Source organism: Telopea speciosissima, chromosome 8, assembly GCF_018873765.1.
Source record: "Telopea speciosissima isolate NSW1024214 ecotype Mountain lineage chromosome 8, Tspe_v1, whole genome shotgun sequence".
NCBI classification, from domain to species: Eukaryota; Viridiplantae; Streptophyta; class Magnoliopsida; order Proteales; family Proteaceae; genus Telopea; species Telopea speciosissima.
This window is the reverse complement of record NC_057923.1, coordinates 5,562,412-5,586,509: the sequence shown is the minus strand read 5'-3', so window position 1 is coordinate 5,586,509 and position 24,098 is coordinate 5,562,412. Positions and strand designations below refer to the sequence as shown.

Genomic DNA, 24,098 nt, shown 5'->3' with positions numbered 1-24,098 from the left:
ATCAATCAAGGAAAGAGAATGCTACCTAGGCACGTGTGGTGCACTGTTCCTACGCCCAAACACAGAGACGCATGAAATGATTGTCCCATCCCTAGGAATTTACGCTTTTCCATGGGGTGCCAAAAAGGGCAATCGTCAAGATTCCCTACTTATAAAAAATAAAATTAAACCAAAAATACCAATTAATAAAAATTATCCTATTTGTTATTATTCCCAAAAAAAATAATTTTAAGACAATTTTCCTACACCCATATAGGATGATTCACCCACCATCCTAGGGTTCACAAACCCCTCATAGGGTTTTAATATGTTCCAAAATATACTCCCAATACGCATTCCCACCTTCTCCTGCCCCTCGGTGAATGGGATCCCATTCACCATGGGTGGATGGAACCTGTGTCCTATTTTTAGATAAATGCCCCTCTCCTTTAAAGTATGAACACACTGCAAAACATAAATCAGGTATACACGTCTAAATCTTACTTGGTGCTTGTTTCTGTAAGCTTATGGGATCTCTCTGCTGCCATATTTTGGTTGATGACATGTTATTGAAACTCAAAAACCCCATAGCAGGGGATTTTAAAAGTCGGATTGAAATCAGCTCAAGAACATTTGTATGCTCAAATGAACCCGTCTATTTGAATGAGTACTTATAATGTGAGGGATTTTCATTGTGCTTCAGATATCTTGGTTTTTAAATCCCATTCCAATCTAACATTTGAAATAACATCAGACAAAAATTTCAACCTGCAGGTCATTGTCAACGGAATCCCAAGGTTACAACAACTATAAAACAAGTATACGCAGAAACCACCAAAATTTTACGATCCTTCCGTTCAAGTTCATGATCTATCAGATCCAACGGAGATGCACTGATTTAAACAGATTTTGTGATGCACTAACATAATCAGCTCCAAGATTTTTCAACCCTGTACAAGTACATCACCTTCACTATGAAGCCAGAACATAGTAAAGAAGGGACCGCATGAAGCACTAATGAAAAGGCGCACTCATGGATTGAAGAATATAAGGAATTCCATTCCAATGTATCTCAGAATCTCTAAACAAACAACCCCCCCCCCCCACCACCCTCCTTTTTCTACAGTATGGGAATGAGTCAAAATGAGGTTCTCCTCCTCCACCTTTGTATCACAGCCCCTTGAAATGCATCTTTTACCTTGAGGCACGAGTACTAGTGAATTGTCTTTACAGACAAAGGCTAATCATTAGATAAGATTAGCCACAAGAAGAGAAACCTTGCAACCCAAATCCCCCCAAAGAGAAACCTTGCAACCACAAAGGCTAAGCACTAGATAAGATTAGCCACAAGAAGAGACATAATTATGGTAAGATCTGCTTCAACGGCAAAACTGTCTTCAACCACAAATTCATCTCAATCCCAGAGCAATAGTCACGCTTCTGCCAGATCAAAATGTAATCAGTTCCAGTGGCTCACAGAAATAGGACCGCTTATTCTTGTCACCCGTTCCAGAAAGCGCCTAACAAGTACCTGGAGGACGGACTTCCAGGCAAAATTTTCTGAATCAAACCCCCCGCCAGTGCATGACATAAAGGCAGAAGAACCGAACCTGATCAGTCGATTTCTCCTTCCTCAACATCCTTCACTGGGTCAGGGACACTCTGTGGCTCACCTTCCTCCTCATCATCATCATCCACTTTCATGTATAATCCTAGTTGCTCCAAAGGGTTACTATTTCCCTGCAGTGTGAAACAGCCTATGCCATCTTGAGAGTGATCTGGGCTTGTTTCATCTATAGAGCTTGGTAAATGCTTGGTAGGGGCACCCCTAAGCATTTCTAAGTCCTCCAGAAACTGACAATTCTCATTAATTTCAACAGTCTTTTCCATCTGTAGATTTGCCAGAAGATTTCAATCAAACAGGAGAGCAATGAGAAGGACAGTGTAATTGGTTCCCCAACATCAAAACACATCTTAGTTTACCTTCTGCAAAGCTTGACGTGCCGCTTCTCTCTCAAGCTCCCTCTGCCGCTTGGCTTCAGCTGCAGCCTCTGCTTCGGCTTGTCTTCGAGCATCTTCTGCAGCTTTGGCTTCTGCTTGCAGCCGAACTTTTTCTGGTTACAAAATTTAGTAGAAAACAATAAGAGTTGATGCTTTTATGTTTCTTATACCAGCCAATCAGATCTTTCTAATATTAGTTTAAAACAAAGCCTTCACTCATCATGCCAAAAATGCAAGCAACCAAGTGTTTGAAGGTTAACTTGTGTACCTTCCCTCTGCTGTCTCTCAAGTTCTTCCCTCTCACGTCGTAGTTTCTCAGGATCCCCCTTTTCACCCTGAAGTCAGCAAATCAAACCGTACCCGATCACAATCGAAGTGGAATTAACTTTGAAAATGGACAGGGATAAATAGGTTAAATTTACAATGAGTTGCTCAAACTTGTAACCAACCTGATCAAGTGCCTTTTCTCGAGCTTTGAGGATGGTATCAGCGAAACGACTCCTCAATAAAGCTGCACGGTAGAGCTTTTCGGGGGAGACCTGCCTCTCAGATGGAGCACTCTCCCCTAAAAATGTTATTGGAGAAAAGGTAAGATGACAAACTAGAATGAAAAGAACCTCGATTCCTGTCAGTTTCTCATATAGCATTCATGCTTACCACCTTGATGACCATCTGCATCCACAGAAACTGGCCTGGTTTGGGGATTTTGCTCAAGTTGATCCACCCCACTAACAGATTCTGTGCATCCAGGGAATACAAGTATTAAACACGATTTTAAAGCAACCTTAGATTAATTCCCACTCTAGTTATGACTTATGAGAACATATGGGGAATAAATAGAACCCAGAAACTCACGAATTCCATCATATGGATCAATTAAGTCACTTCTCCTTTGTTCTATATCTTCTCCAGAACCTAAGTTCTCCTGAACACAAGAAAATCATAAGAATATAAAGTATTTGAGAACAGCAAAAGATTGAAGGAAACCGCAAAAGGATATCAACTCCCATTGCCACTTGAGCAAAAAAATGTATACAGCACACTTTTCAATATCAGCATTTACACGACTAACAATTTTTTTACAGCACGCCTTTTCATTATCAGCATTTTAAAAAACAAATAATCTGTTACATCCAATAATTTTTGGAGGAACAAAGCTGGTTCCAGAGTTTATGCCCAAAATTCTTGCAAATTCGGACAATTCCATATCCATTGTTATTTATAAGGAATTTAGAGTGTGCCTGTATCACTCCTACTTTGCTAAGCTTTCTACTCAAATAATTTTTTGGAGGAACAAAGCTGGTTCCAGAGCTTATGCCCAAAACTCTTGCAGATTCGGACAATTCCAAATCCATTGTTATTTATAAGAAGGAATTTAGAGTGTGCCTGCATCACTCCTACTTTGCTAATTTTTCTACTCAAATAGAGGTGAAAAGTAAGTAATTTTACTTAAATTTTGATACTGGCCCAAACCAATCAGTCTTCCTGATGCAGATCTATCACCAAACTGGGCTTCTTTGTTTAGGAATAAGTCTTGGGGTTGGGTAGTATATATGTTGGGCCTTTGATCCCATGGATTTTCAATGTAATAGTTCACTTTTAGGGAGCCAAAGTAAGGGTAATAGGGTTCCATACGGGATTAGCTGTTTTAGTTTCATAGTTAGTTTTTTTTTTATTTTTATTTTTATTTTATGTTAAGTCATGTGACTACTTAAGTGGTCACACATGACCCTTTTAATTTTGAATTAGTTTATAAGTCATGTGACTTTTAAGTTGTCACATTAATTTGTCACCTCATAGAATCGGCTAGGCTAGTTCTAAGCTATTTAGTAGTCATGTGACCACTTTAATTAGTCACATGATCTTTGAATTGTTGTCTATGTATAGGAATCGGCTAGGGGGGCTTCTTAGTCTCCTAGGCTGAATAGGAGTATGGCCTTTGGCCCTTATAAATAAAAGCGAAATTCGTAGGCCTCTTCTTTACATCACTATTTTGAAAATAACTCTCTCCAAAGCTGCTGCTCTGCACCTTTTATCTTCTTAGCTGAAGATTTGGTCTTGTGTTTGATCAAGGCTGGTGAGATTGGTGTTTGATCCAATCGACACCTTGTGGTGTTAAGCCCGGGTGGTTCGTTTTAGCTCCTCTTTATTCTTCAACATTGTTCAAGTTCTGATTTTCAAGGATCGTTCATTCAAACAAGTTGGCAGTGCAAGTACTGCTTCAACAACTAGTGAGTTTGAATCATACCAAACCCTAGCCTTTCTACTTCTAATCCTCTAAACATCCAAACCTTAGAATCCCCACTCATCTCCCTTTCCAATACCTAACCCTAACTCCAAAACCTTGCTGCTGATTCTGTCCAGCAGTCTTAGACTAGTTATTTGTTAACGAGACCTTCACTAGAAGACTCCCCTACATCAATTTACCCCAACCCTAACATCAAACCCTAGACCCCACTAAACCCTTACTCTAAATTTGACCTTTTCCATTAATTTAACCCTAACCGAATTACCCTTTGAAGAACAGATCCTGGTTTGGCTCCTAGTTGGATTATATTCAATCTTGGACTACATTAAATTGGGGTAAAAGGGCAACCCTATTACCCATACTTTAGGTCCATAAGAGTGACCTACTGAAAACCCATGGATCAAAGGCCCAAGATGTATACAACCCAGCCCTAGACTTATTCCTAAGCAAAGAAGCCTAGTTTGGTGATAAATCTGCATCACTTCCTGCTAGTCTGTTACCCTCCATCTTCAAGGCCCCAAACCAATCTGTACATAGTAGATAAGGATCTCTTCTTGTTAATTGTTACTTTCCATCTTCATTGCCACAATCCATTTGTTTAATGGGCTAACCTATCTTTCTTTTTTAAGTTCACCGAACCCAAACTACAGAAGTTGCTAAGGAAATTGGATGTCTAACCCACCCCCCCCCCCCCCAAAAAAAAAAAAAAAACTGTAAAATCAAATATGGTAGGAAACAAAATATGGCTTAACAATTCTCGCGGCTATCTTCTAAATTAATAAAATTTTCTTCCAGCAAGACCACTAGTTGCAATTGCCCCAGTATATTCTAACCAAACATTAAAAAAATCGAGCCACCAATGCTCCCAAATTAATTACACCAGGCTACAGATAAATAGATAATTCCATTGTATAATGATGTACCTTTGTGGGATTCACTGGAGATGAAGCTTTAGCACCCTCAGATTCATTTCCAGAAGAACTGCCGGACTCTGAATCTGCAAATAAAAAAAAAGAACGTCAAAATCTAAAAGTACAACCCGAATCTAAATCTGCAAATAAAAGAATGTCAAAAACAAGGTTTTAAGTATCTTAACATATCCGCTGATACGTATCTTATTTTTAGGGTATCGATACGATATGGCACTGATACGATACTTAAAAAGTATCAGCTGTACAGGGTCGATACGTGACCCAATATGGTTAATACTCTTCGATACGATACGATACGATACATCTCTTAAAATCACCTTTCCGATACGATACCCGATACCGATACCGATAGCGATACTTTAAACCTTAGACAAAAACTAAAAAGCAGCCTAGAAAAAAGACTTCAAGTGAACCTATATCAGGCAAAAATAACCCTAAACAGTGAACTTTCGCAATCGAACTATAGAAACTATCAATTTACATTTTTCTGGTAAGTCTTTACTGACAAAGAAAGGGAGTGAAATTAAGTGACATTTGAGCTTGGCCCAAGACGACATATGCCAAAAGTTGTCTAAGGTAGCAATAAACAGAGACCACATGTAAAACCGATTAACAATGGAAGCAAGATGGAAAAATTGATTAACCCGTGAATACAAGAACTAACATAATATAAGAACTTTAAAATAAGTTGTTAAAATCAAAAGAAATTTATATTCAAATTTTATTTTTTAGGGGTACCATAAAGTATATTTCATTGAGCAAGGTTCTTGAAAGCAAATTAATAAGCAATAGTATCCTATGATTACCCCTGAAGACAGTCTCAAGACTTGCAAATGGACCCCTCCCCACCCCCCAACCCTCAAAAAGAAAAAGGATGGACATAAACAAGGTAACATTATGGTTAATAATACCAAATACCAGAAAGCATGAGGAGCTTCAAACTAATCAAGTAAGCACATCTGAACTTCAGAACTCCAAATGAGGCAGATAAATCAGCAAAAGTGGGCTTATTTCAGTTGAAATAAACCTTGAATTGGGTGTTATACATGTTGGGTGTTTGGTGACTTGGTCCAATGGGTTTCTACTTTGTAATAGGCCACTTTAATGGGCCAAATTATGGGTAGGAGTTAGGAATACGGGATTTATTTTAGTAGGTTAGTTTGAGTTGTTTATTTTCTCAATTAATTGTTATTTTACTTGGTTGCTAAAGATAAGATAAAGCCTTACATGAATAGAACTTTTTTCCTTACTTTGGATAGAGTTTTAACCTTGTGGGACACCAATTTTACCTACTGAGTTAAGATAGAGTTTTATTTAGGAGGGGAAAGGGATCAAAGGCCCAACATGGACACAACCCAACCCTAGACTTATTCCTAAGCAAAGAAGCCCAATTTGGTGATAAATCTGCATGATTGCAAGTTTGAGTGACTTGAAGAAAACCTTATATAAAAGACTCAAAAATAGACTCCTACACTAAAAAGAAAAGGTCTATCCCAATCCTTAACCTATTAGGTAACTTAAATTGACTAGAAAACTAAAATAGACTCAAAACAGAGTCCTAATCCACCCCAACTTAAATACTTAAAAGAAAACTACTAAAATCACTTAAATTGAACCATTGGTTGAACCGGTTCAATTTATGAACAAATACACCAAAATAAAACCAAGTATGGAACTAAAACAACTAATCCCGTATGCAACCTAATTACCCATAGTTTAAGCCCATAAAAGTGGCCTATTACATTGAAAACCCATGGGATCAAAGGCCCAACATGTATACAACCCAACCCTAGATCTATTCCTAAGCAAAGCAAGCCAGTATGGTGACAAAACTGCATCATTGCAGGTTTGAGAGATTTTTAAATAGCAGCAGTAAAAGACCTCAGATTGACCCAAAACTCAGGTCGAGTTTCACTCCTAGGCAGCCCTTAAAAACGCCAATATTGCCCTGATCTGCCCAGTCAATAATAGGCCTGCGATTGGGTCTCAAGAACAGCCCAAAAACAGGGTATGTTCAGTATAGAAAACCAGAAATTAATCAATGATTGATCTTACCTGACATTGTGGATCTTTTAGGTATTGCAATAGGGCAGAATCATTGAAGATAACATTAGTAAAATCATTGAAACACAAATCAGAACAGGGTCTGGCTATCAATCTCGCACTTTTGGTTTTTAGCAATGTTTTACCATATTAAAATTTATGGAATTTATAGATTTGAGAAAAACCCCAGCATTAGAAAGTTGAAAATTTCACCTACCGCCGAAAATCCAGTTTTTGTTCTTGAACTGGGGGGTTGACTTCTTATCCTTTTGTAATTTGATTTTTTATCCTTTCGTAATTTGATTTTTTAACTATTTTTCTTGGATTCAAATAGGGGGTATTTGCTTATTTATGAATAATATCTTAAGTAAATACAAAAACATTTACTTAAATGATATTTGGCATAAATAAGTGCCTGTCCTAACAACTAAGATTCTCAGTACACTGTGCGTACAATAGTAAACTGGGGTCAAAAACCACAAGTACCATTTTGAGTGTTTTTTTTTGTGAAAATAGTTCATGCATTGTGTTTACAATGTCAAAAATATGCTGTATACAAAAAATCAGAACTAAAAAGCCATTTCTGGGCCTCGAAATCACTATCTCGAGTTGGCTGGGAAAAAGTACCAGGTTTCGACCTGGTTTCGGTAGGTTTCAACCATATCTCGGTTTCAGCCTGATCGAAACCCGAGATCTTGAACCTTGTGAACACTAAGGATGCATCCCTCCACCTCATCCACCCCATTCTAATTCTTTGTGAAGCATCATCCTTTATTTCTCCTCCTGCATTTATGATTGAACTACCTAAAATTATCATTTTGCAATATCTCCCTAACATCAATTGTCACCAATTCCCCTTTAGCCCTATTGTTACTAAAGTTACAAACCATATCCATTCTACTTATCTTAAAACCTTTTGATTCCAAGGTTCAACAACAACAACTCAACCTATTAAATGGGGTCGGCTACATAAATCCTTACCCTCCAATCAATTCTATTCAAGAACATACAAGGCCTAAGGTATACATGTCTTTCCTCACCACTTCCCCCAAGGTCACTTTAGGTCTACCCCTGGCTCTTTAGTTCCTTCAATCTGAATCAAATCACTCCTCCACACTGGAGCATCTAAAGGCCTCCGTTGAACATGGCCATGCCACCTCAAACAACTTTCTCGTAGCTTATCAGTTACGGAGCTACTCTCAAATCAGCTCTAATACAATCATTCCTTACTATATCCTTCCATGTTTTGCCACTCATCCATCTCCGCTAGCACCGAGTTTAACTATAGGATGCTTCTTAATTGCCCAAAATTCCGCACCATACATCATAGCCAGTCGCATGATTGTACTATAAAACTTCTTACTATATCCTTCCATGTTTTACACAACACTACAAAGGCACCCTGATGCAGAGAGGCATTGGGTAAATTAGAAGTTATTTTATTTATTTTCTTTTTTTTAGTTCAGCCGTAGGTAGAAGTAGAGTTTGAGTCAAAATTTGTTTCAATTGAGTCCATAATAGAGTCTAACTCTATTATGTTTCAATTAGGATTTCTTGTTTCAGTTTTAGAGTAGGAGTCTTCGATTATTTTCTCTAAATACTATTGTAATCCAACAATAGTCAGATTTGAGAGCTTTGAAATGAAATTTTGTTTGGGTTAACCAATGATTTGAGAGTTTTGGAATGAAATTTTGTTTGGGTTAACCAATGACTGCCATGAGCCTTGCATGCATCTCCTCCCTCCGTTGATTTCTTCTTCTTCCTTCCTCTTCTTTTACCCAGCTACTGTTTGCATTACTGTTGACATTACCAGGCTGAGAAAGGAGTGATCGAATTCCTTGCTGCTCTTTGGTTTTGGCCTGAGATCCTAATTAAAGGCAGTACCCACATAGGCGATCCTAATCCAAGGGTTTCATCGCCCAAATCAACCTCTGTTTTGAAGATCAATTCGAAGCAAGGATCTGCTTCCCTGTTTTACCGCCAGATCTAGTTTCAGGTCTCTTCGGTTCCTCTTCTGCTACTATATTCTAACTGGTTGTTTGTGCTATTGAGAGGCCTTGGGGGTGTGGTTGCTACTCTTAAAATTTCAGAACGAAAGACCTCCAGATGAGAGAGATCTCACAAAAAGATTGAAGTCCTGTGTCTGCCTGGTTCTGTGGTATCAGAGCCGAAATTCCCTATTTACGATCGCATTCGACCCTGAATTTATTACTCTTTCGGAGCATTTGGTAAATGAATATCGGGATGGATTCTCCGATATCAAATCATGTTTGCGAGAATTAATAGAAAATACCAAATGCTTCTGTGATCAAGCATGCAGCGTGTTGGAAGCCTTAGAGGACGAATTATTGGTGATAGAAAAGGTGGACAACTAGAGTGTCGATCAAGCAAAAGTGCACGGTTCGATCAAAGTTGCAGTTGAAGACTTGATCGACAGTCCGATTTTAGTTGTGAAACCCCACGATCAGATTCCCATCAAAGAGATGTCATCTGCTACTAGACATCAAAAGATCGTGACAGTTGATTGTGAGATGCACTGGATCATCAACCCATCAAAGTCGATGTTTATGGATGCCGATCGAGTGGTGTTGATCCTCTCATTTTACAAAACTCATTGATGCAACACCATGTGCCCACACCCGAAGGAAGAAGAAGAAGAAGAAGCAGCCCTAAAATTAGGGCTTAGTTTGGGAGCCATGGCTTAGTTTAGGAGCCATAGCTTAGGTTTACATTTAGTAGGTTCTATACTTAGTTTTATTTCAGCTTATTTGTTTTAAATTATTAGGGGTAAATAGGTCTTTTAACCTTTTAAAATTTTAAGTTGTTTTAATTAGGTCCACCCCTCCACGATTTAGTGAGGGAGTGTTTTGTTTAGATTAGGATTTGGCCTATGGGCTTTTATTATAAAAGTTCAAATCGTGGAAGGCTCCCCCACAAGTTTATGAATTAAAAAAATCATGTTTGCTGCCATTTTTGCTGCTGCTGCTGCTGCTCCTTGTGAATGTTTGCCTTGTGGTTCTATCAAGGAAGAAAGGGTATGTGGATCTCCTACGACTCCTTGCGCCGTGACGGCCGGGAGGGACCCTAAGAGTGCGTTTGGTAACGTTCAGAACAGCGTTCTGAACAGTTCTTTTGTTAAAAAAGAACCAAAAAACATGAAAAAGTGTTTGGCATTGCGGTTCATTTTTTCGTTCTTTTAGAACGAACCGGAGATCTTGAGCACCAAAAGAACAAAGAACTCGCGTCTGACAAATCACAAAACCCGTGATTTTTTTGAGAGAAATGACGACAGTCGTCTCTCTCGCTCTGCTGATTACCAGAGAAGAGGAGAGGTGTTGTGTGTTATCTGTAGGGAGAGAAGGGAAGAGATGTTCCTTCAGAGGTTCGCTGGGCCATTGTTGGCGAAGGTGAAGGAGACGACTGGGATCGTAGGCCTGGATGTGGTGCCGAACGCAAGGGAAGTGTTGATCTCACTCTACTCGAAGACCTTGAAAGAGATCCAAACCGTTCCTGAGGACGAAGGTTACAGGAAGGCTGTGGAGAGCTTCACAAGGCATCGGCTCAAGGTATGCCAGGAAGAAGAGGATTGGGAGCAGATCGAGAACCGCATCGGTTGTGGTCAGGTCGAGGAGTTCATCGAGGAAGCCCAGGACGAGCTTAAATTCATGGCCAAGATGATGGGTTCGTATTATTCCCTTGCTCTACTTTCGAATTAATTGATTGAGGATATATCGGATAGATACATCGCGGGCAATTATACCAACAACGTCAAGAACAGATACTTAATTTGGATTGTGTGATGCCCCAGATGGTTTCGCGCTCGAGGTCCTGTTCTTAAACAATAATCTGGGGCTTGTAGTGCTCGCTTATTACTTGATATAATTCCGCAACGTAATTTTAGGATATATAATTGGGAGTTGGAATTGAAGGATTGAATTTCACTACATTTTGATGGAGAAATTAGTTCTCTACCGTGGCAATTTTGAATTTCATGGAGAGATAAGTTACATGGTTGGTATTTGAAAGGGAGAAGAGAAGTGGGTTTGGAAGAGGAGAACAGGGCTTTAATGGAAAATAGAATCCAACCCCTGTCTCTCAGGTTCGATGAGAAGGTCTCAATTGAATCCAGGCTCAATGGGTTCAATGGATTTCGTGAACAAGAACTCACATCTTCTGATGATCTTTCTCTGCTCCCAAAATCCTTTTTTTCTTCCTTGTACTAATTCAGAGATGAGTTGATTCTTTAAGTTTGGTTGTGTGACTCCACAGGCTGAAATATTACTTGGGTATCTGAGAGAACCGAGGCAAGAGGCATCCTCTTCTAACCCTTTGTAGAGGTAATGAAATTCTTAAGTGGGTTCTTGTCTATTTGACTCTGTACATAGCTGAGTGAGTGTTCTTCTCATGATTTTGTTTGTACAGTCTGTGAACTAACTGATGCAGATTCATCATCAAATAGGGCTTGTTTCATTGGGAATAAGTGTAGGGTTGGGATATATATATGTTGGGCCTTTGTTCCCAAGGGTTTTTTATGTATTAGGCCACTTTAGTGGGCCTGAAATAGGGGTATATAGGTTGCATACGGGATTAGCCCAATACTTAGTTTTTATTTTGTGTTTTTAATTGAACCGGTTTAAATTGGTTGCATCCAATTGGTTCAATTGATCTAATTTAAGTGAAGTGGTCCTATTGGCTAAGAGGTTCTTATATCCTATTGCCTACTAGGGAATCTTCTTTATTTTAAGTAGTTTAAGTTGTTTTAAGTCATTAGGACTCTATTTGGAGTCTATTAGCGTTTCCTAGTCAGTTTAAGTTGCCTAATAGGTTAGGGATAAGGTTAGGCCATTCCTTTTTAGTGTCTAAGTCTATTGTTGAGTCTTCTATATAAGTTTGTAAGAGAGGCCAGCATTGGATACGAATTTGATTAATAAAAATTAGCTTTATGCTTGCTGCCTTTGCTCCATCGTGAGTGTGCCTTGTGAGTAATATCAAGGTTGAAGGGATTGGTGGATCTCCAATCGACTCCTTGCATCGTGAAGATCGGGAGGACTGCTACTTATCTCCTTGCATTGTGAAGATCGGGAGACCCCATTGTTCATCTTCAAAGTTGTTGCCATTGAAGACCTGTAACAGGTAAGAAATTCTGCAACTATTCTTCTTCCTTCTAGAAGGTCACATACAAGGTGATTTTCGTGAGAATTTTGCCCAGCCAAATCTAACCATTAGAATCTGCTAAAAATTTGATCAAGTCTTTCTCAAATCCTAAGAGAGACTCGATTCAAATTTCAGCACCATCCACCCAGCCGATTGTCTGAAATTACAGTTTTACCCCTCTCTCCTACTTCTACTAGGAAACCTCCATAACTCCAAATCTGTCCATCAGTTTCAAACCAAACTTTCAGCATACATCCCTTACATCATTGTTGACACTCGATCCAAGTTTCAGCCCCAAACTCCCACTTTATCCCCTCCATTCCTTCACTCCATTAAAACCCAAAACTTGTAACACAATTCTGTCCAGAACTGCAGAATTTTAAAACCTTCCCAAATCCTATTATTTTCATACCATATTGACCCCCTAGACCTGCCCATTAATACCCTATAAACCCCTTTCCCAATATCCAACCCTAACCCTAGGAATTGACCTAAATCCTAGTGCTGTCCATTCGAACCAGCAGCCCCTATTTTTATTTGATCCTGTTGTTTGGCTCCTAGTAGGCCTCCTACCTATCTAGGACTACATTACTAACTTAGGTTATATCTAAACTAAAACTAGATGTGGAGTGTGTTATGTCTTGGTGGATTAAAAAGGGTTTGGGTTGTGATCATGGGTTTTGTATGGGAGATCCAAATTTCTACTGAAACACATAAAAGAGTTTTGTTTTAGGCCTTACAAGATCGATCTTAAAACCACCATAGCCTTCTCATGTGTAGCCTTCTCTCTCGCACACACACACACACACACATAAGTTTGCTGGTTCTTGAATGTAATAACCCCTCTTTGTTGTATTGGTTCTTAAGGAACCCAATAGCAATTTTTCCATTGTGATCTCTCATTCTATAAATTTCCTACTGTGAGCTTATTATCTCTTTTGTATGTAGTTTGGTTGCATAAATTGCTTGAATGTGTTTCCTATTTTTTTTTTCAATGAACTCATGGTAGAGAGTGGAGACTGTTTCAGTAGATTTTGGAGGAAAATTTGGTTGCATAAATTCTCAAGCTAGTAGTTCTTTCTTTAACCACATTGTTCAGTGCACCTTTCTTCTCCGCATCCAATAATATGGCATTGGAGGAAAATTTGGTTGCATAAATTCCTGTTTTAGTTCTCCAGATTCTAGTCCAATCTCTTGGATGAGGAGAGAGTCCAAACCCTCTAAGATTTTGGTTGCAAGATCAGAAAGTATTGCTTCTGCCATCCTTAATTTCTTGGTTAATTAGGAAGGCCAAAGAGCTCTTGGGGAAGACAATTGTGAGAGATTGCTCCTTAAGCTTATTATAGTGTGTCATTTGGGAACCTAGAGTCAGATAATTAGGGTTTTTTTTTTTTTTTTTAGTAGTTAATCCTTAGTTTTTTGTTTCCAAACTATCTATTATTCCTATGAATCTGATTGTAATTCCATTTTTAACAATTAATCCTTAGTTCTTTCTATAATCCAAAATAATGGAGAATATAATTTGGTTTAATCTGTTGTGTTAATTCATTGACAACTTGATAGGTCTTTAGCTCAAATTGGTAGAGCACTTGGAACATGAGCATGTTCCAAGAGGATGGTGGTTCGAGTCCACCGAGGCCCTCTTTATTCAACTGTTCATAGCATAATTAGTTATGCCACTAATCCACACAAGAACCCAATTTTAATGGCATCTTTGAAATTTGACCTCTTTTTATACTTACTTTGGTTATGTTAACGAGATATTTTAATTTTATGCTAAGGTTGGTAAGAGAAAAGGATTTTACAAGTCTTTTTTTTATATAATTGACAAAGAAATGGTATTATTGTAATTAATATCAAATAGGGAAGAACAGGTTTTACCAAACACCATTTTCGTTCTGAACGACGTTCTTGAGACCATTACCAAACGATCATTTTCGGTCTCAGAACGCCGTTCTAGACCAAGAATGCAAAAGAACGTTTCTAGTCAAGAACGGGCGTTCTTTGTTCAGACCGTTACCAAACGCAGCCTAAGATTGAAGGTGGTTCTATCCTTCTCCATTGCTAAACCTCATCTTCAAGCTGTTGTTACTGGAATTCTGCAACATCCAGTAAGTTATTTAATTTTTCCTGCAACATCCCTTCTTATTCTAATCCTCCAATCTAGCCCTAACCCATCCCCATCGATCTCCACTAAACCCTAGGTTATCTAGAGACTGTTCAGCCCTATTCTACAATCCATATCCTTTCAAACTTCAAGCATAACACCCCCATAGTAGCCCCTACACTCGATCCAGATCGTACCCCCATTCCTAGCTCAAAACCCTAAAATCCCCTCATCTCTACAAAACCATAAAAACCCTAAATCCTTCCTAGACCTAACCATCCATCAGAATTGAACCAAACCACTGCCGAACCATCCTCTTGTTGCCCCTAGGACTCTGCTAGAACCCCTGCCCAAAATTCCCAATCCAAACCCTAAATTCACCCATTTTCCTAATTTTCAAAACCCGAAACCCTAACACTAAATTTCTGAATTTTATTTTTTTATTAAAACTTCATCAAACCTATACCATTAGCTTCTCCTAGACCTACCTATTAAAACCACATAAAATTTGACCCCATTCTCATAAACCTAACCCTAATTCCCTAATTCCGCCCATTCGAACCGGCAGCCCCTTTTTGATCTTGTTGCTTGGCCTCTAGTAGGATCCTTCTCCTATCTAGAGCTACATTACTCATGGTCGAGTTTTTCTCAACACCGGGAGAGTTGACGCAGATGCACTGCCCTAGACTGACCCAAACGCATCTGGGTATTCAGACGGAGATGAACCAGGCCCAATTTGGATCTTTGGCTAGTAGGATTTTAGGATTTTATTTATTTTGGGATTAACATGCAATCTTTTATTTTAATAGTTTAAGTAGGAGATAGGTACTAGGATTTAGTTTCCTAATTAATTTGTGTTTGCAATTTAGAGTAGGTTTCCTTTTCATGTTGGGTTTCTTGTTTTTATTTAAATACATGTAACCGTGCAATTAGAAGGCAGATTTGATGAATGAAATTTTTAATGAGTTGTAACCGTTCTTTTTTTCTGGTTTCTCCCCTGTTTCTGGCCACAGCAGATCCTGTTTTGGTCCTTCGTTATCTCTTCCCTCCTCTCTTTTCTCCCTGTGATTAGGGTTGAAGAACCCCTTTCTTGGGGAGCAATTCAAACTGTAAAACCCCCATCCCATTCCGCGTTCCTATTGTGAGTAACCCAGGAATCTGATCTGGTTGAGAGACCATTCCGCCAGATATGTTGCAGCCGTTCGTTGCTTGGAACATATCGTTTGGATATGAAATTAGGGGATTCATGAGGGCTTTGGATTACACGATTCCTTGATTGAAATATCAGAGTAAACAAAGTTCAGTCAAGTAAGTTCCCTTGAGACCAAATCTGGTTTTCACGAGTTGCAATTTTGTCCCAAGGTTGAAGACGACAACCTCCTCTCCCCAACAATTCTATTTTATCCCCTTAGTTTATAATTTTTATTTAACTTTCCAAACATACTCATTCCTTTAGCTTTTATTCCCCACTATCCCTGGTCTTAACTCTCATTCCAAGATTGTCCTTCTTACCTTAGTGCTTGACTTTTCCCCTTAGTTCCTATTTCGTGTGATTTATATCTCCAATAATTACGATATTGCCATTCCTTTCAATTGATCACAACTTATTATTTATGGTGGGCCCATAAGCGATCCAAGTCGGGTATTGGAACCCCGGGTCTGCATTACACCCTCTTAATGCAGATCCGGGGTTCAGAGGACCAAAATCGGATTGCTTACAGCCCACCCAAGTTATATAACTCAAAACATAAGCACCAGTGGCAGAAAAGTAAATATTGAAGTTGTAGAGAAGCAATGGCAGAATGGTAAATAACTGACATAATATTGGAATGGCAGTATTATAATTAATGGAAGTCAATTTAGTAAGGCAAGCAAACCAGCAAGTGGGACAGCACGTTTGATGAGGAAAGGGTACCTGTGGAAGAAGAAAGAAATAGAACTTAAATGGGAATACAATGCAAACGTGGGGGTACTAATGGAAATTGGGATTAAAAAGGGTAATAAATCAATCGTGGGAGGGGGAAGAGGAAACATAAAGTCATCTTCTTCCTAGTATCGTGCAAAACCAGCGGAGAACCCAAACTCCATTCAAATGAGGAATCTTTGCCAATAGCTATCCAATCCACTCAAAATTTCAGGCAGGGATATCTAACCTGGAGGGCTATGGAATCGTTTCAACCAGAATCCAAAGATCAAGCAAAATAATATAGTTTAATGACTGAAACTGAGTGTGGTGGTAACATTAGTTTCAGACCAGAAACGGAGATGCAATCTCACGATGGAAAGGACTTCAGATGTCAGGATTTGGGGGATCTGAGTCGCCCAGATAAAAGCTTCCTTCGTCTAAAATTTCAGTTGAAATGGCTGGCTCACAGGTGGGAATCGATCAACTTATGTGGGGACTGTTAGGTCGCCCAGAATAGAGTAACAGCATTGGAATAAATAAACAGAAATACAGAAGAGAAAGGAGGGAAGAAGAAGAAGAAAGGATGCAAGAGAGAGGGGGGGGGGGGGGGGATATGGTCACACGACCTTGTTGTACCAATCTGGTAACAAAACAAATCAAAATTCATTTCATCAAATCTGCCTTCTAGTTACACGGTTACATGTATTTAAATTTTAACAAAAAAAACTACTCTAAATTGGAAACTCAAATTAATTAGGAAACTAATCCTAGTGCCTATCTCCTACTTAATTATTAAAATAAAAAATTGCAAGTTAATCCCAAAATAAATAAAAATTCTAAAATCCTACTAGGACCCAAATTGGACCTGGTTCATCTTCATCTAGATACCCAAATGGGGTTTGGGTCGGTCCAGGGTAGTGCACCTGCATCAACTCTCCACTTCATCCATCCTATTTTAATTCTCAGTGAAACATCATCCTCTATATCAGCTTCTTTATTTTTTATTTCAAGTGTTGATCCCAACTTTGCATTTATCCCTGCTTTTGTTTCGTCCACCAAAACAACATCATAAGCAAAAAACATACACCAAGAAATCTGATCTCGAATGTCTCAGTCAGCTCATCTATAATTAGTACAAACAATATGACCATAAAGCTTATCCTTGATGTAATCCAATTGTAATCGGGAATTCACTACGCTGCCCCCCCCCCCCCCCAAAAAAAAAATTTCTTACACTAGTCGCTACACCATTATACATATATTTAACCATTTCCACATATTTACTCAGAAAAGTTTTCTTCTCTAATACTTGCCAAATTAACTCTCTAGATACTCTGTCAAAAGCTTTTTCTAAGCCAATAAAGACCATACAAATCTCATCTTACATTATTTAAATCTTTTCATTAGTCTCCTAAGCAAATAAATATCTTTTGTAGTTGATCTTCCTGGCATAAACCAAATTGATTATCCGAAATATCAGTTTCTTGTCTCAGGCGTGTTTCAATTACTGTCCCCCATTATTTTATAGTATAACACATAAGTTTTATTCCTCTATAGCTATTACAGTTTTGAATATCACCTTTACTTTTATAAATCAGAACCACAATGCTTTCCCTCCATTCATTTGGCATTTTTTTTGTGTGCTCATAATCTTATTAAACAACTTAGTCAGCCAAGCTTCCTTTACTTCAGACATGAGACACCCTAATTTTTCATATATATCTAACATTTGTAGTATCTTGACGGTTATTCCAACCTCTAAAATATTATTACTTGTCTTGTTTCCATTAAAAACCCGTTTGGTAACAATCTTGGGATCGTTTTTTCTCGTTCTTTATTCCATTTGGGAACAAAATTTTGGAATAGTGTTTGGTAACTTGAAACCGGTTTTTTTGTGCCCGAGGACCAAACCGGGTCCAAAACTGCTCCGAAGCTCACTTTTACGAAACATGGTAACCCATGTTTCTCACTCCAGGGACCATTTTAGGGTAACAGTTCTATTTTATGGTCCGTCAAAACCTGATGCGAAGACCCCTTTAAAGCACATCGCTGCTACAACTACTCCGCTTCGTCTCATCCCCTATGTGATCTCCATTGATGCAGAGGAGGAGATGCAACTACTCCGCTTGTCTCATCCCCTGTGCGATCTACATTGAAGCACAACGCCGCCGCAACTACTCTGGACCTTTATCCCCTGAGGTTCGTTGACCGGTACAGTTATGCGGTTCCTCTCATAGGGGGGGCCACCATTCCACCCCCTGACCGAACACACTGCCCAAGTGGGGTCCACCCCCTTTTATTAGAGGCACTAGGGAACCGTAGCGGGCAGGGGAACCGCAGGTGATAAAAATTCAACTACTCTACTCGTTGGCTTGACACATCACGCATGAACCCTCTCTGTCGTTGCCATTCTCTTCCTTCTTCCCTAGGTGAGTGAGCAAAGAAATTGTTGTGGAAACCAAGTACGCTGACCGCTTTCTACTTATTATTTTTTTCCTCCATTTGGGTTTAGGATTTAGGGTTCCCTCTCAATACTAGAAGTCGTGAGACCTTCTGATTTCATGAGGTTTTTTTTAATTTGGTCTGTTGGGATCTCTTGTTTGTTTCAGTTCACTGAGTACCCTTTGCAACCATCTCTCCCCCCTCCCACGTCACCCTCCGCTCCCTCTCGCACCACTTTGATTGCAACCCCACCCTTTGTTCTTCCATTTGGGTTTAGGATTTAGGGTTCTCTCTCAATACTGGAAGTCGTGAGACCTTCTGATTTCATGAGGTTTTTTTTAATTTGGTCTCTTGGGATCTCTTGTTTGTTTCAGTTCACTGAGTACCCTTTGCAACCATCTCTCCCCCCTCCCACGTCACCCTCTGCTCCCTCTCGCACCACTTTGATTGCAACCCCACCCTTTGTTCTTCCATTTGGGTTTAGGATTTAGGGTTCTCTCTCAATACTGGAAGTCGTGAGACCTTCTGATTTCATGAGGTTTTTTTTAATTTGGTCTCTTGGGATCTCTTGTTTGTTTCAGTTCACTGAGTACCCTTTGTAACCTTCTCTCAGTTCACTGAGTACCCTTTGCAACAATCTCTCCCCCCTCCCACGTCACCCTTCGCTCCCTCTCGCACCACTTTGATTGCAACCCCACCCTTTGTTCTTCCTCACCACCCCCTCCAAGTATCGCTTTTTTAAAAACATTGATTGTTTATCAATCTTGCTTCAATTTATTACTTTACATATGCTCCGTATATGATCTGTATATTGTTTTGGTTTCTTTTCTATGTAATCAAGCTACATATGTCAAATTTTCCCTTTGAAACTTTGGTTTTCCTGCAATTATTGTCCTGTCTCAGATCATCCGCCTTTCTGGATTTAGGAAAGTATTCAGCATAAATCCAAATAGAGATTTGATAATTGGCAGGTGCTTGTAATCCCCTTATGAGGTTTTGATATCTATTTCCATTTGTTGGATCCAGATGCAATGTTGAAACCCAAATGCTGAAGGCCAGCCAGCTAGAAACAGCTCAACTTCATTTTTCTTTTTATTAAATCCTGCAATGTATGGATTATCTTCAGATTCGATCAGATTAGTATTTCCTTAAATCCAATTATATACAATCTACATTGCAGTTTTTAAGTTTTTGCAAATCAGCATTGAAGTTAGATTGGATCCTCCTACTTTTTCTTTCAAATTTCAATCTTGTATCTTATCATCACTTATGTAATTGACCAAGAAGACTTCCAACTCAGTTTTGTCCAGTTTCAAGGCCAATTTCTATACCATATAGGCTTGAAACTAAGCATTTCATCTGCTGCAACTTTGGTGTCCTCTCCTCTAATATGGTTGTGAAACTCCATTTTCCCTGAGTTCAAAATTGGTGAGATTAATTAAGAATGAATTAAACATACATTGACCTGATGAGAGTACTTAACTACCTATACATGAATAGTTCCACCTTAGGAGACTGATGGTGTAAAACTTCAAATTTTTGTAACTTTTTGTTATAAGGTCAAATGGATATTGATGAAAATGGTCCAAACCTTATGGCCACTAATATACATAATGGCTTTATGTAAATATTGGTAATAGTATTAAATTTCTGTACCAGACCATGTTTTACCAAATACCAATTGGTTCAGTAATGATCCCGAGAACAGTTCTAGCATGGGTTTACTAAACGCCCAACAATAGGTAAAAAATGATCTTTCCATGGAGAAATAGCAAAAGATCATTTTGTTGAAGAACAGTGTTCCCAGAACGGAATCGTTACCAAACGGGCTCTTAGTAAGTTGTAGAAATAGTTTTTCCATCTCTTTTTATTATCCTCATCACTTATTACTTATTAATACTTTATCATCTTCACTTTTCATGCATCTCATATGATTGAAAATTGAAAATAGTTGTTTTAAATCCCCTTGGAATCCTCCATTAAAAACCAGATTTGAGTTCATTTCCAAGGAAGAAATCCTAAAAAAAAAACCTTAGTAACTGACTCTCTTTTAAGTAATAGTCCCAATAATAAGGCTAAGGATATCCACATTTTCCACTTAATTGACACATAACAAGCATACAATAACAACAACAAACTCAGCCTTATCCCAATAATGGGGTCAGCTACATGGATTCTTGCAAAACAAGGTAGGAAAAACTGACTGAAAGTAAGAGGAACAAAAAAATGAAGACAAAAGAGATGAGAAGTGTGAAATGACATGTAACAAGAATGATAAAAGAGAAAGAAAAATACAGAGAGAAACTCCGAAAGACCATAGAGATCTAAACCATTAAACTAGGAATCTTTTACAACTGTTTACATTTAGAAAAATGATTAAACCCAAAGATCTACATCACTCGAGTCCAGAAGACATTGATATTAGTTATTGACCCAATTCTTATAGGGTATGGTATGCTCCCACGTCACATCCACGAAAAATATTGTTATTTATATCAAATGCATGATATTCTGCATCATATTGGACTTGAGAGAAAGTTTCGTAGTAAATGCAAGACGTTGAATAACTAATAGTATTCCCCTTGCACAACATTTTACAGAAAATCCTGTCAAAATTTGGTGTTGAATGATCTTCTAAAGCTCAAAACAATATAATGGTTAAAAAATTTCCAGACATTAATCTAGGGAACACCCCCTAAATCCTGGTTTCAAGCCCTCTATGCAAATCAAAAAACTCTACCGTTGCATGGTAAATATGCATAAAAAGTACAGTCAGTAAATTACTGAGGAACTTCAACAAATAATAACAAAGAGTATTTATTAATGCCATTGCATATTTCAACAACTAAAATGAAGGTCTTACAATTAATGGAAAGCAGAAACATGAAAGGAAAGAATTTGGAAACAGTTATTGGGGACTTTACAAGTCAAAAATTTACTACTAAATAGAACTTTATCTGCCAACAAAATAAGTTATTCAACCTAAATCATTGCCAGCATTAAAGCTAGAGTTACACATTCAAAACACAATAAAAATAAAATAAAGTGGTAGTTTGGGAAGAAAATAAAGTAACAGATACATACCACTAGACGAAGAGCCAGATTCACTACTGGAGCTATTTGAACTACTGCATTTACTGTTTCTGAGGGCTGTATCTTTTTCTATCTCTACTGGAGGGTAACTAGAAACAGGAGGATCATTCCCACCAATATCTACATCCTCATCAACAGGTTCGTTGCCTGTCCATGTACAACAAATTTAGAAGAAAAAAAAAAAGTGTTTGAGAAAATATCCGACTCAAGTGTTAAAAAAATATCCAATGTCAACAAATTAATCATGAACAAATCAAAAACTAACCTTTGCAAGGCATTGATGAATTGCTAAGCCCAGAGTCATTCAAAATCTGCAAAATTATTTTAATAAAAAATAGACAGACGATCAAATGCATTATCAGCCAAGAAACGGGATCTAAATAAGGGGATCAACATCAGACTTACAAATAAAGAAAATTAGTAAGGATACCTCCATTTCACAAGGCTCAACTTTTGCCTGATTTATTTGTTTGTCCCGCAAATAGTCATCAAGAAGCTTCCGTAGTGTGAACAATGTATCATCGCTGAGAGCATCAATATCAACCTCAATCTCATCCTCCCCAGTTTGGCATCCATTGAAACTATGCCTCCTTAGGAAATCAACAATGTGCTCTGGCATATCTCCCAGCAAAGATTCCAATTCTCTACTAAGGTTCTGTTTTTCTACATCTGTCATGATCCGTTTAACAGGCTCTGTCATGACATTCTGGTTTATCGCAGAGATCTTCCTTTTCTTTGAAGGTTGCATTGGCTTAGCAGTTTCTATTTCTCTAGGGGCACTAGGTTTAGCAGGCACTGCTCGTAAATCAGCAGACAGAAATTTCTTCTCAATAGATTCCCATCTTTTCTCAAAATATTTTCTCAGTGTATCAGCCATGATATGGACATCATTTCCAGGAGGATTGTAAGTCATTGCATTTGAGAAAGTGAGCCTTACATCAGTAACAAAACCCAATGGACTAGAGTATGCTCCTGAAGCTATCTTTCTCTTTATTGTCCCCAAGTCCATCGGATGCCTGATAACTTGGAAATAATCTGGAATGTTCAACTTCTCTGCATCCACAGGAGTGTTGAAGACCCAACCAAACTGGTGTTTCATCAGACGTTCCAACAATGTCTCACACTGTTTCATCAACATAACATTTGAGGTTCTTGAAGGAGCACCCTGCTTCACAGATTCAAATTTCCCTGAAATGTCCCTTTTCAAGTGGGCACCATTGTGGCCTGGGGGAAACCGTTTCTTCCCCTGCCCAGATGACAATTCAGAAGATCTTGGAAAATTCTCTAGTGGGGGCATTCTTTGTCCATCACTGCAACTACGGATATCATTGGAAGATGACAGTGCAACAACACCATTTGTACTCCGCAAGACAATTCTTTTCTGAAGAACCCTAACCTGCTCAAGTTCTCCTCGGAGCCTCATCTCTAAATCCTTTCTTGCAGACTGAGACATCTTTGATAATGGCAAGACCCGTAAGGGGACGCCAAAGCCATCACACCCATCAACGTTCAAACTAATACACTTCCTTTTCGGGACGAAAGAATCCACTGAAGCCGTTATCTCTGTGTCTACTCGACCTGAGCTACCAAACCCCTCAGATTCACCCATGGTTTCAACAGCATGACGATAGTCCGACACAAATCCAGACGAATGTGCTTTTGACTTCTTCTGTGATTTCCCCGTCATTGCGACCAAGACTTTCTGTGAGTACTTCTTTGATTCCTTCCGCCCATTGCACTCTAAATGAGAAGTCTGTGCCATAAGGTTGAACCCTTAATTCTGCACATATCAACCGCGGGAGTAAGAATTATCCCGCAAGACCAGTGCCACGAAACCCAGTTTTGCGTCGTAAATATGGCTTCTCTGCTTCTATTTGTTCCAGAATAAGATTAAATTCAATATTACCATCAAATGAAAGTTTCATTAATTACTTAGTTCTTTGCAGCAGATTTCAATCACCACACCACGTCAGGCGAAAATTAAAAGTCGAACCCGAAGTGATAGTTAAAATTAGCTTCAAACCAAGATGTAATCTCCTCCAATAAGATCAACTTCTAAATTTACAATTACAAAAGTTTCGATTACGACGTACCGCTCACAGTTTTTTTTTTTTTTAAACCCTAACCTTGATGCAGTCATTGGATTGAAACAGAAAAAAAGAAAACCAAAATGGGAGAAATGCAAAAGTAGAA

At 38.6% G+C, this 24,098-nt stretch overlaps 1 protein-coding gene across 1 annotated transcript; it reads right to left on the bottom strand.

Annotated features, from left to right (window-relative positions):
• Positions 1-1,339: 1,339 nt before the first annotated feature.
• LOC122670891 (transcription factor GTE9-like) lies at positions 1,340-23,682 on the bottom strand. Its single transcript, XM_043867912.1, has 10 exons — positions 22,336-23,682; positions 22,171-22,216; positions 21,897-22,052; positions 5,152-5,225; positions 2,836-2,905; positions 2,638-2,718; positions 2,430-2,545; positions 2,249-2,315; positions 1,963-2,093; positions 1,340-1,869 (listed from the first exon to the last, which is right to left on the bottom strand). Exons 1-10 carry the CDS (start codon positions 23,665-23,667, stop codon positions 1,594-1,596), a joined length of 2,349 nt encoding a protein of 782 aa, XP_043723847.1. The 5' UTR covers positions 23,668-23,682; the 3' UTR covers positions 1,340-1,593.
• Positions 23,683-24,098: the final 416 nt, after the last annotated feature.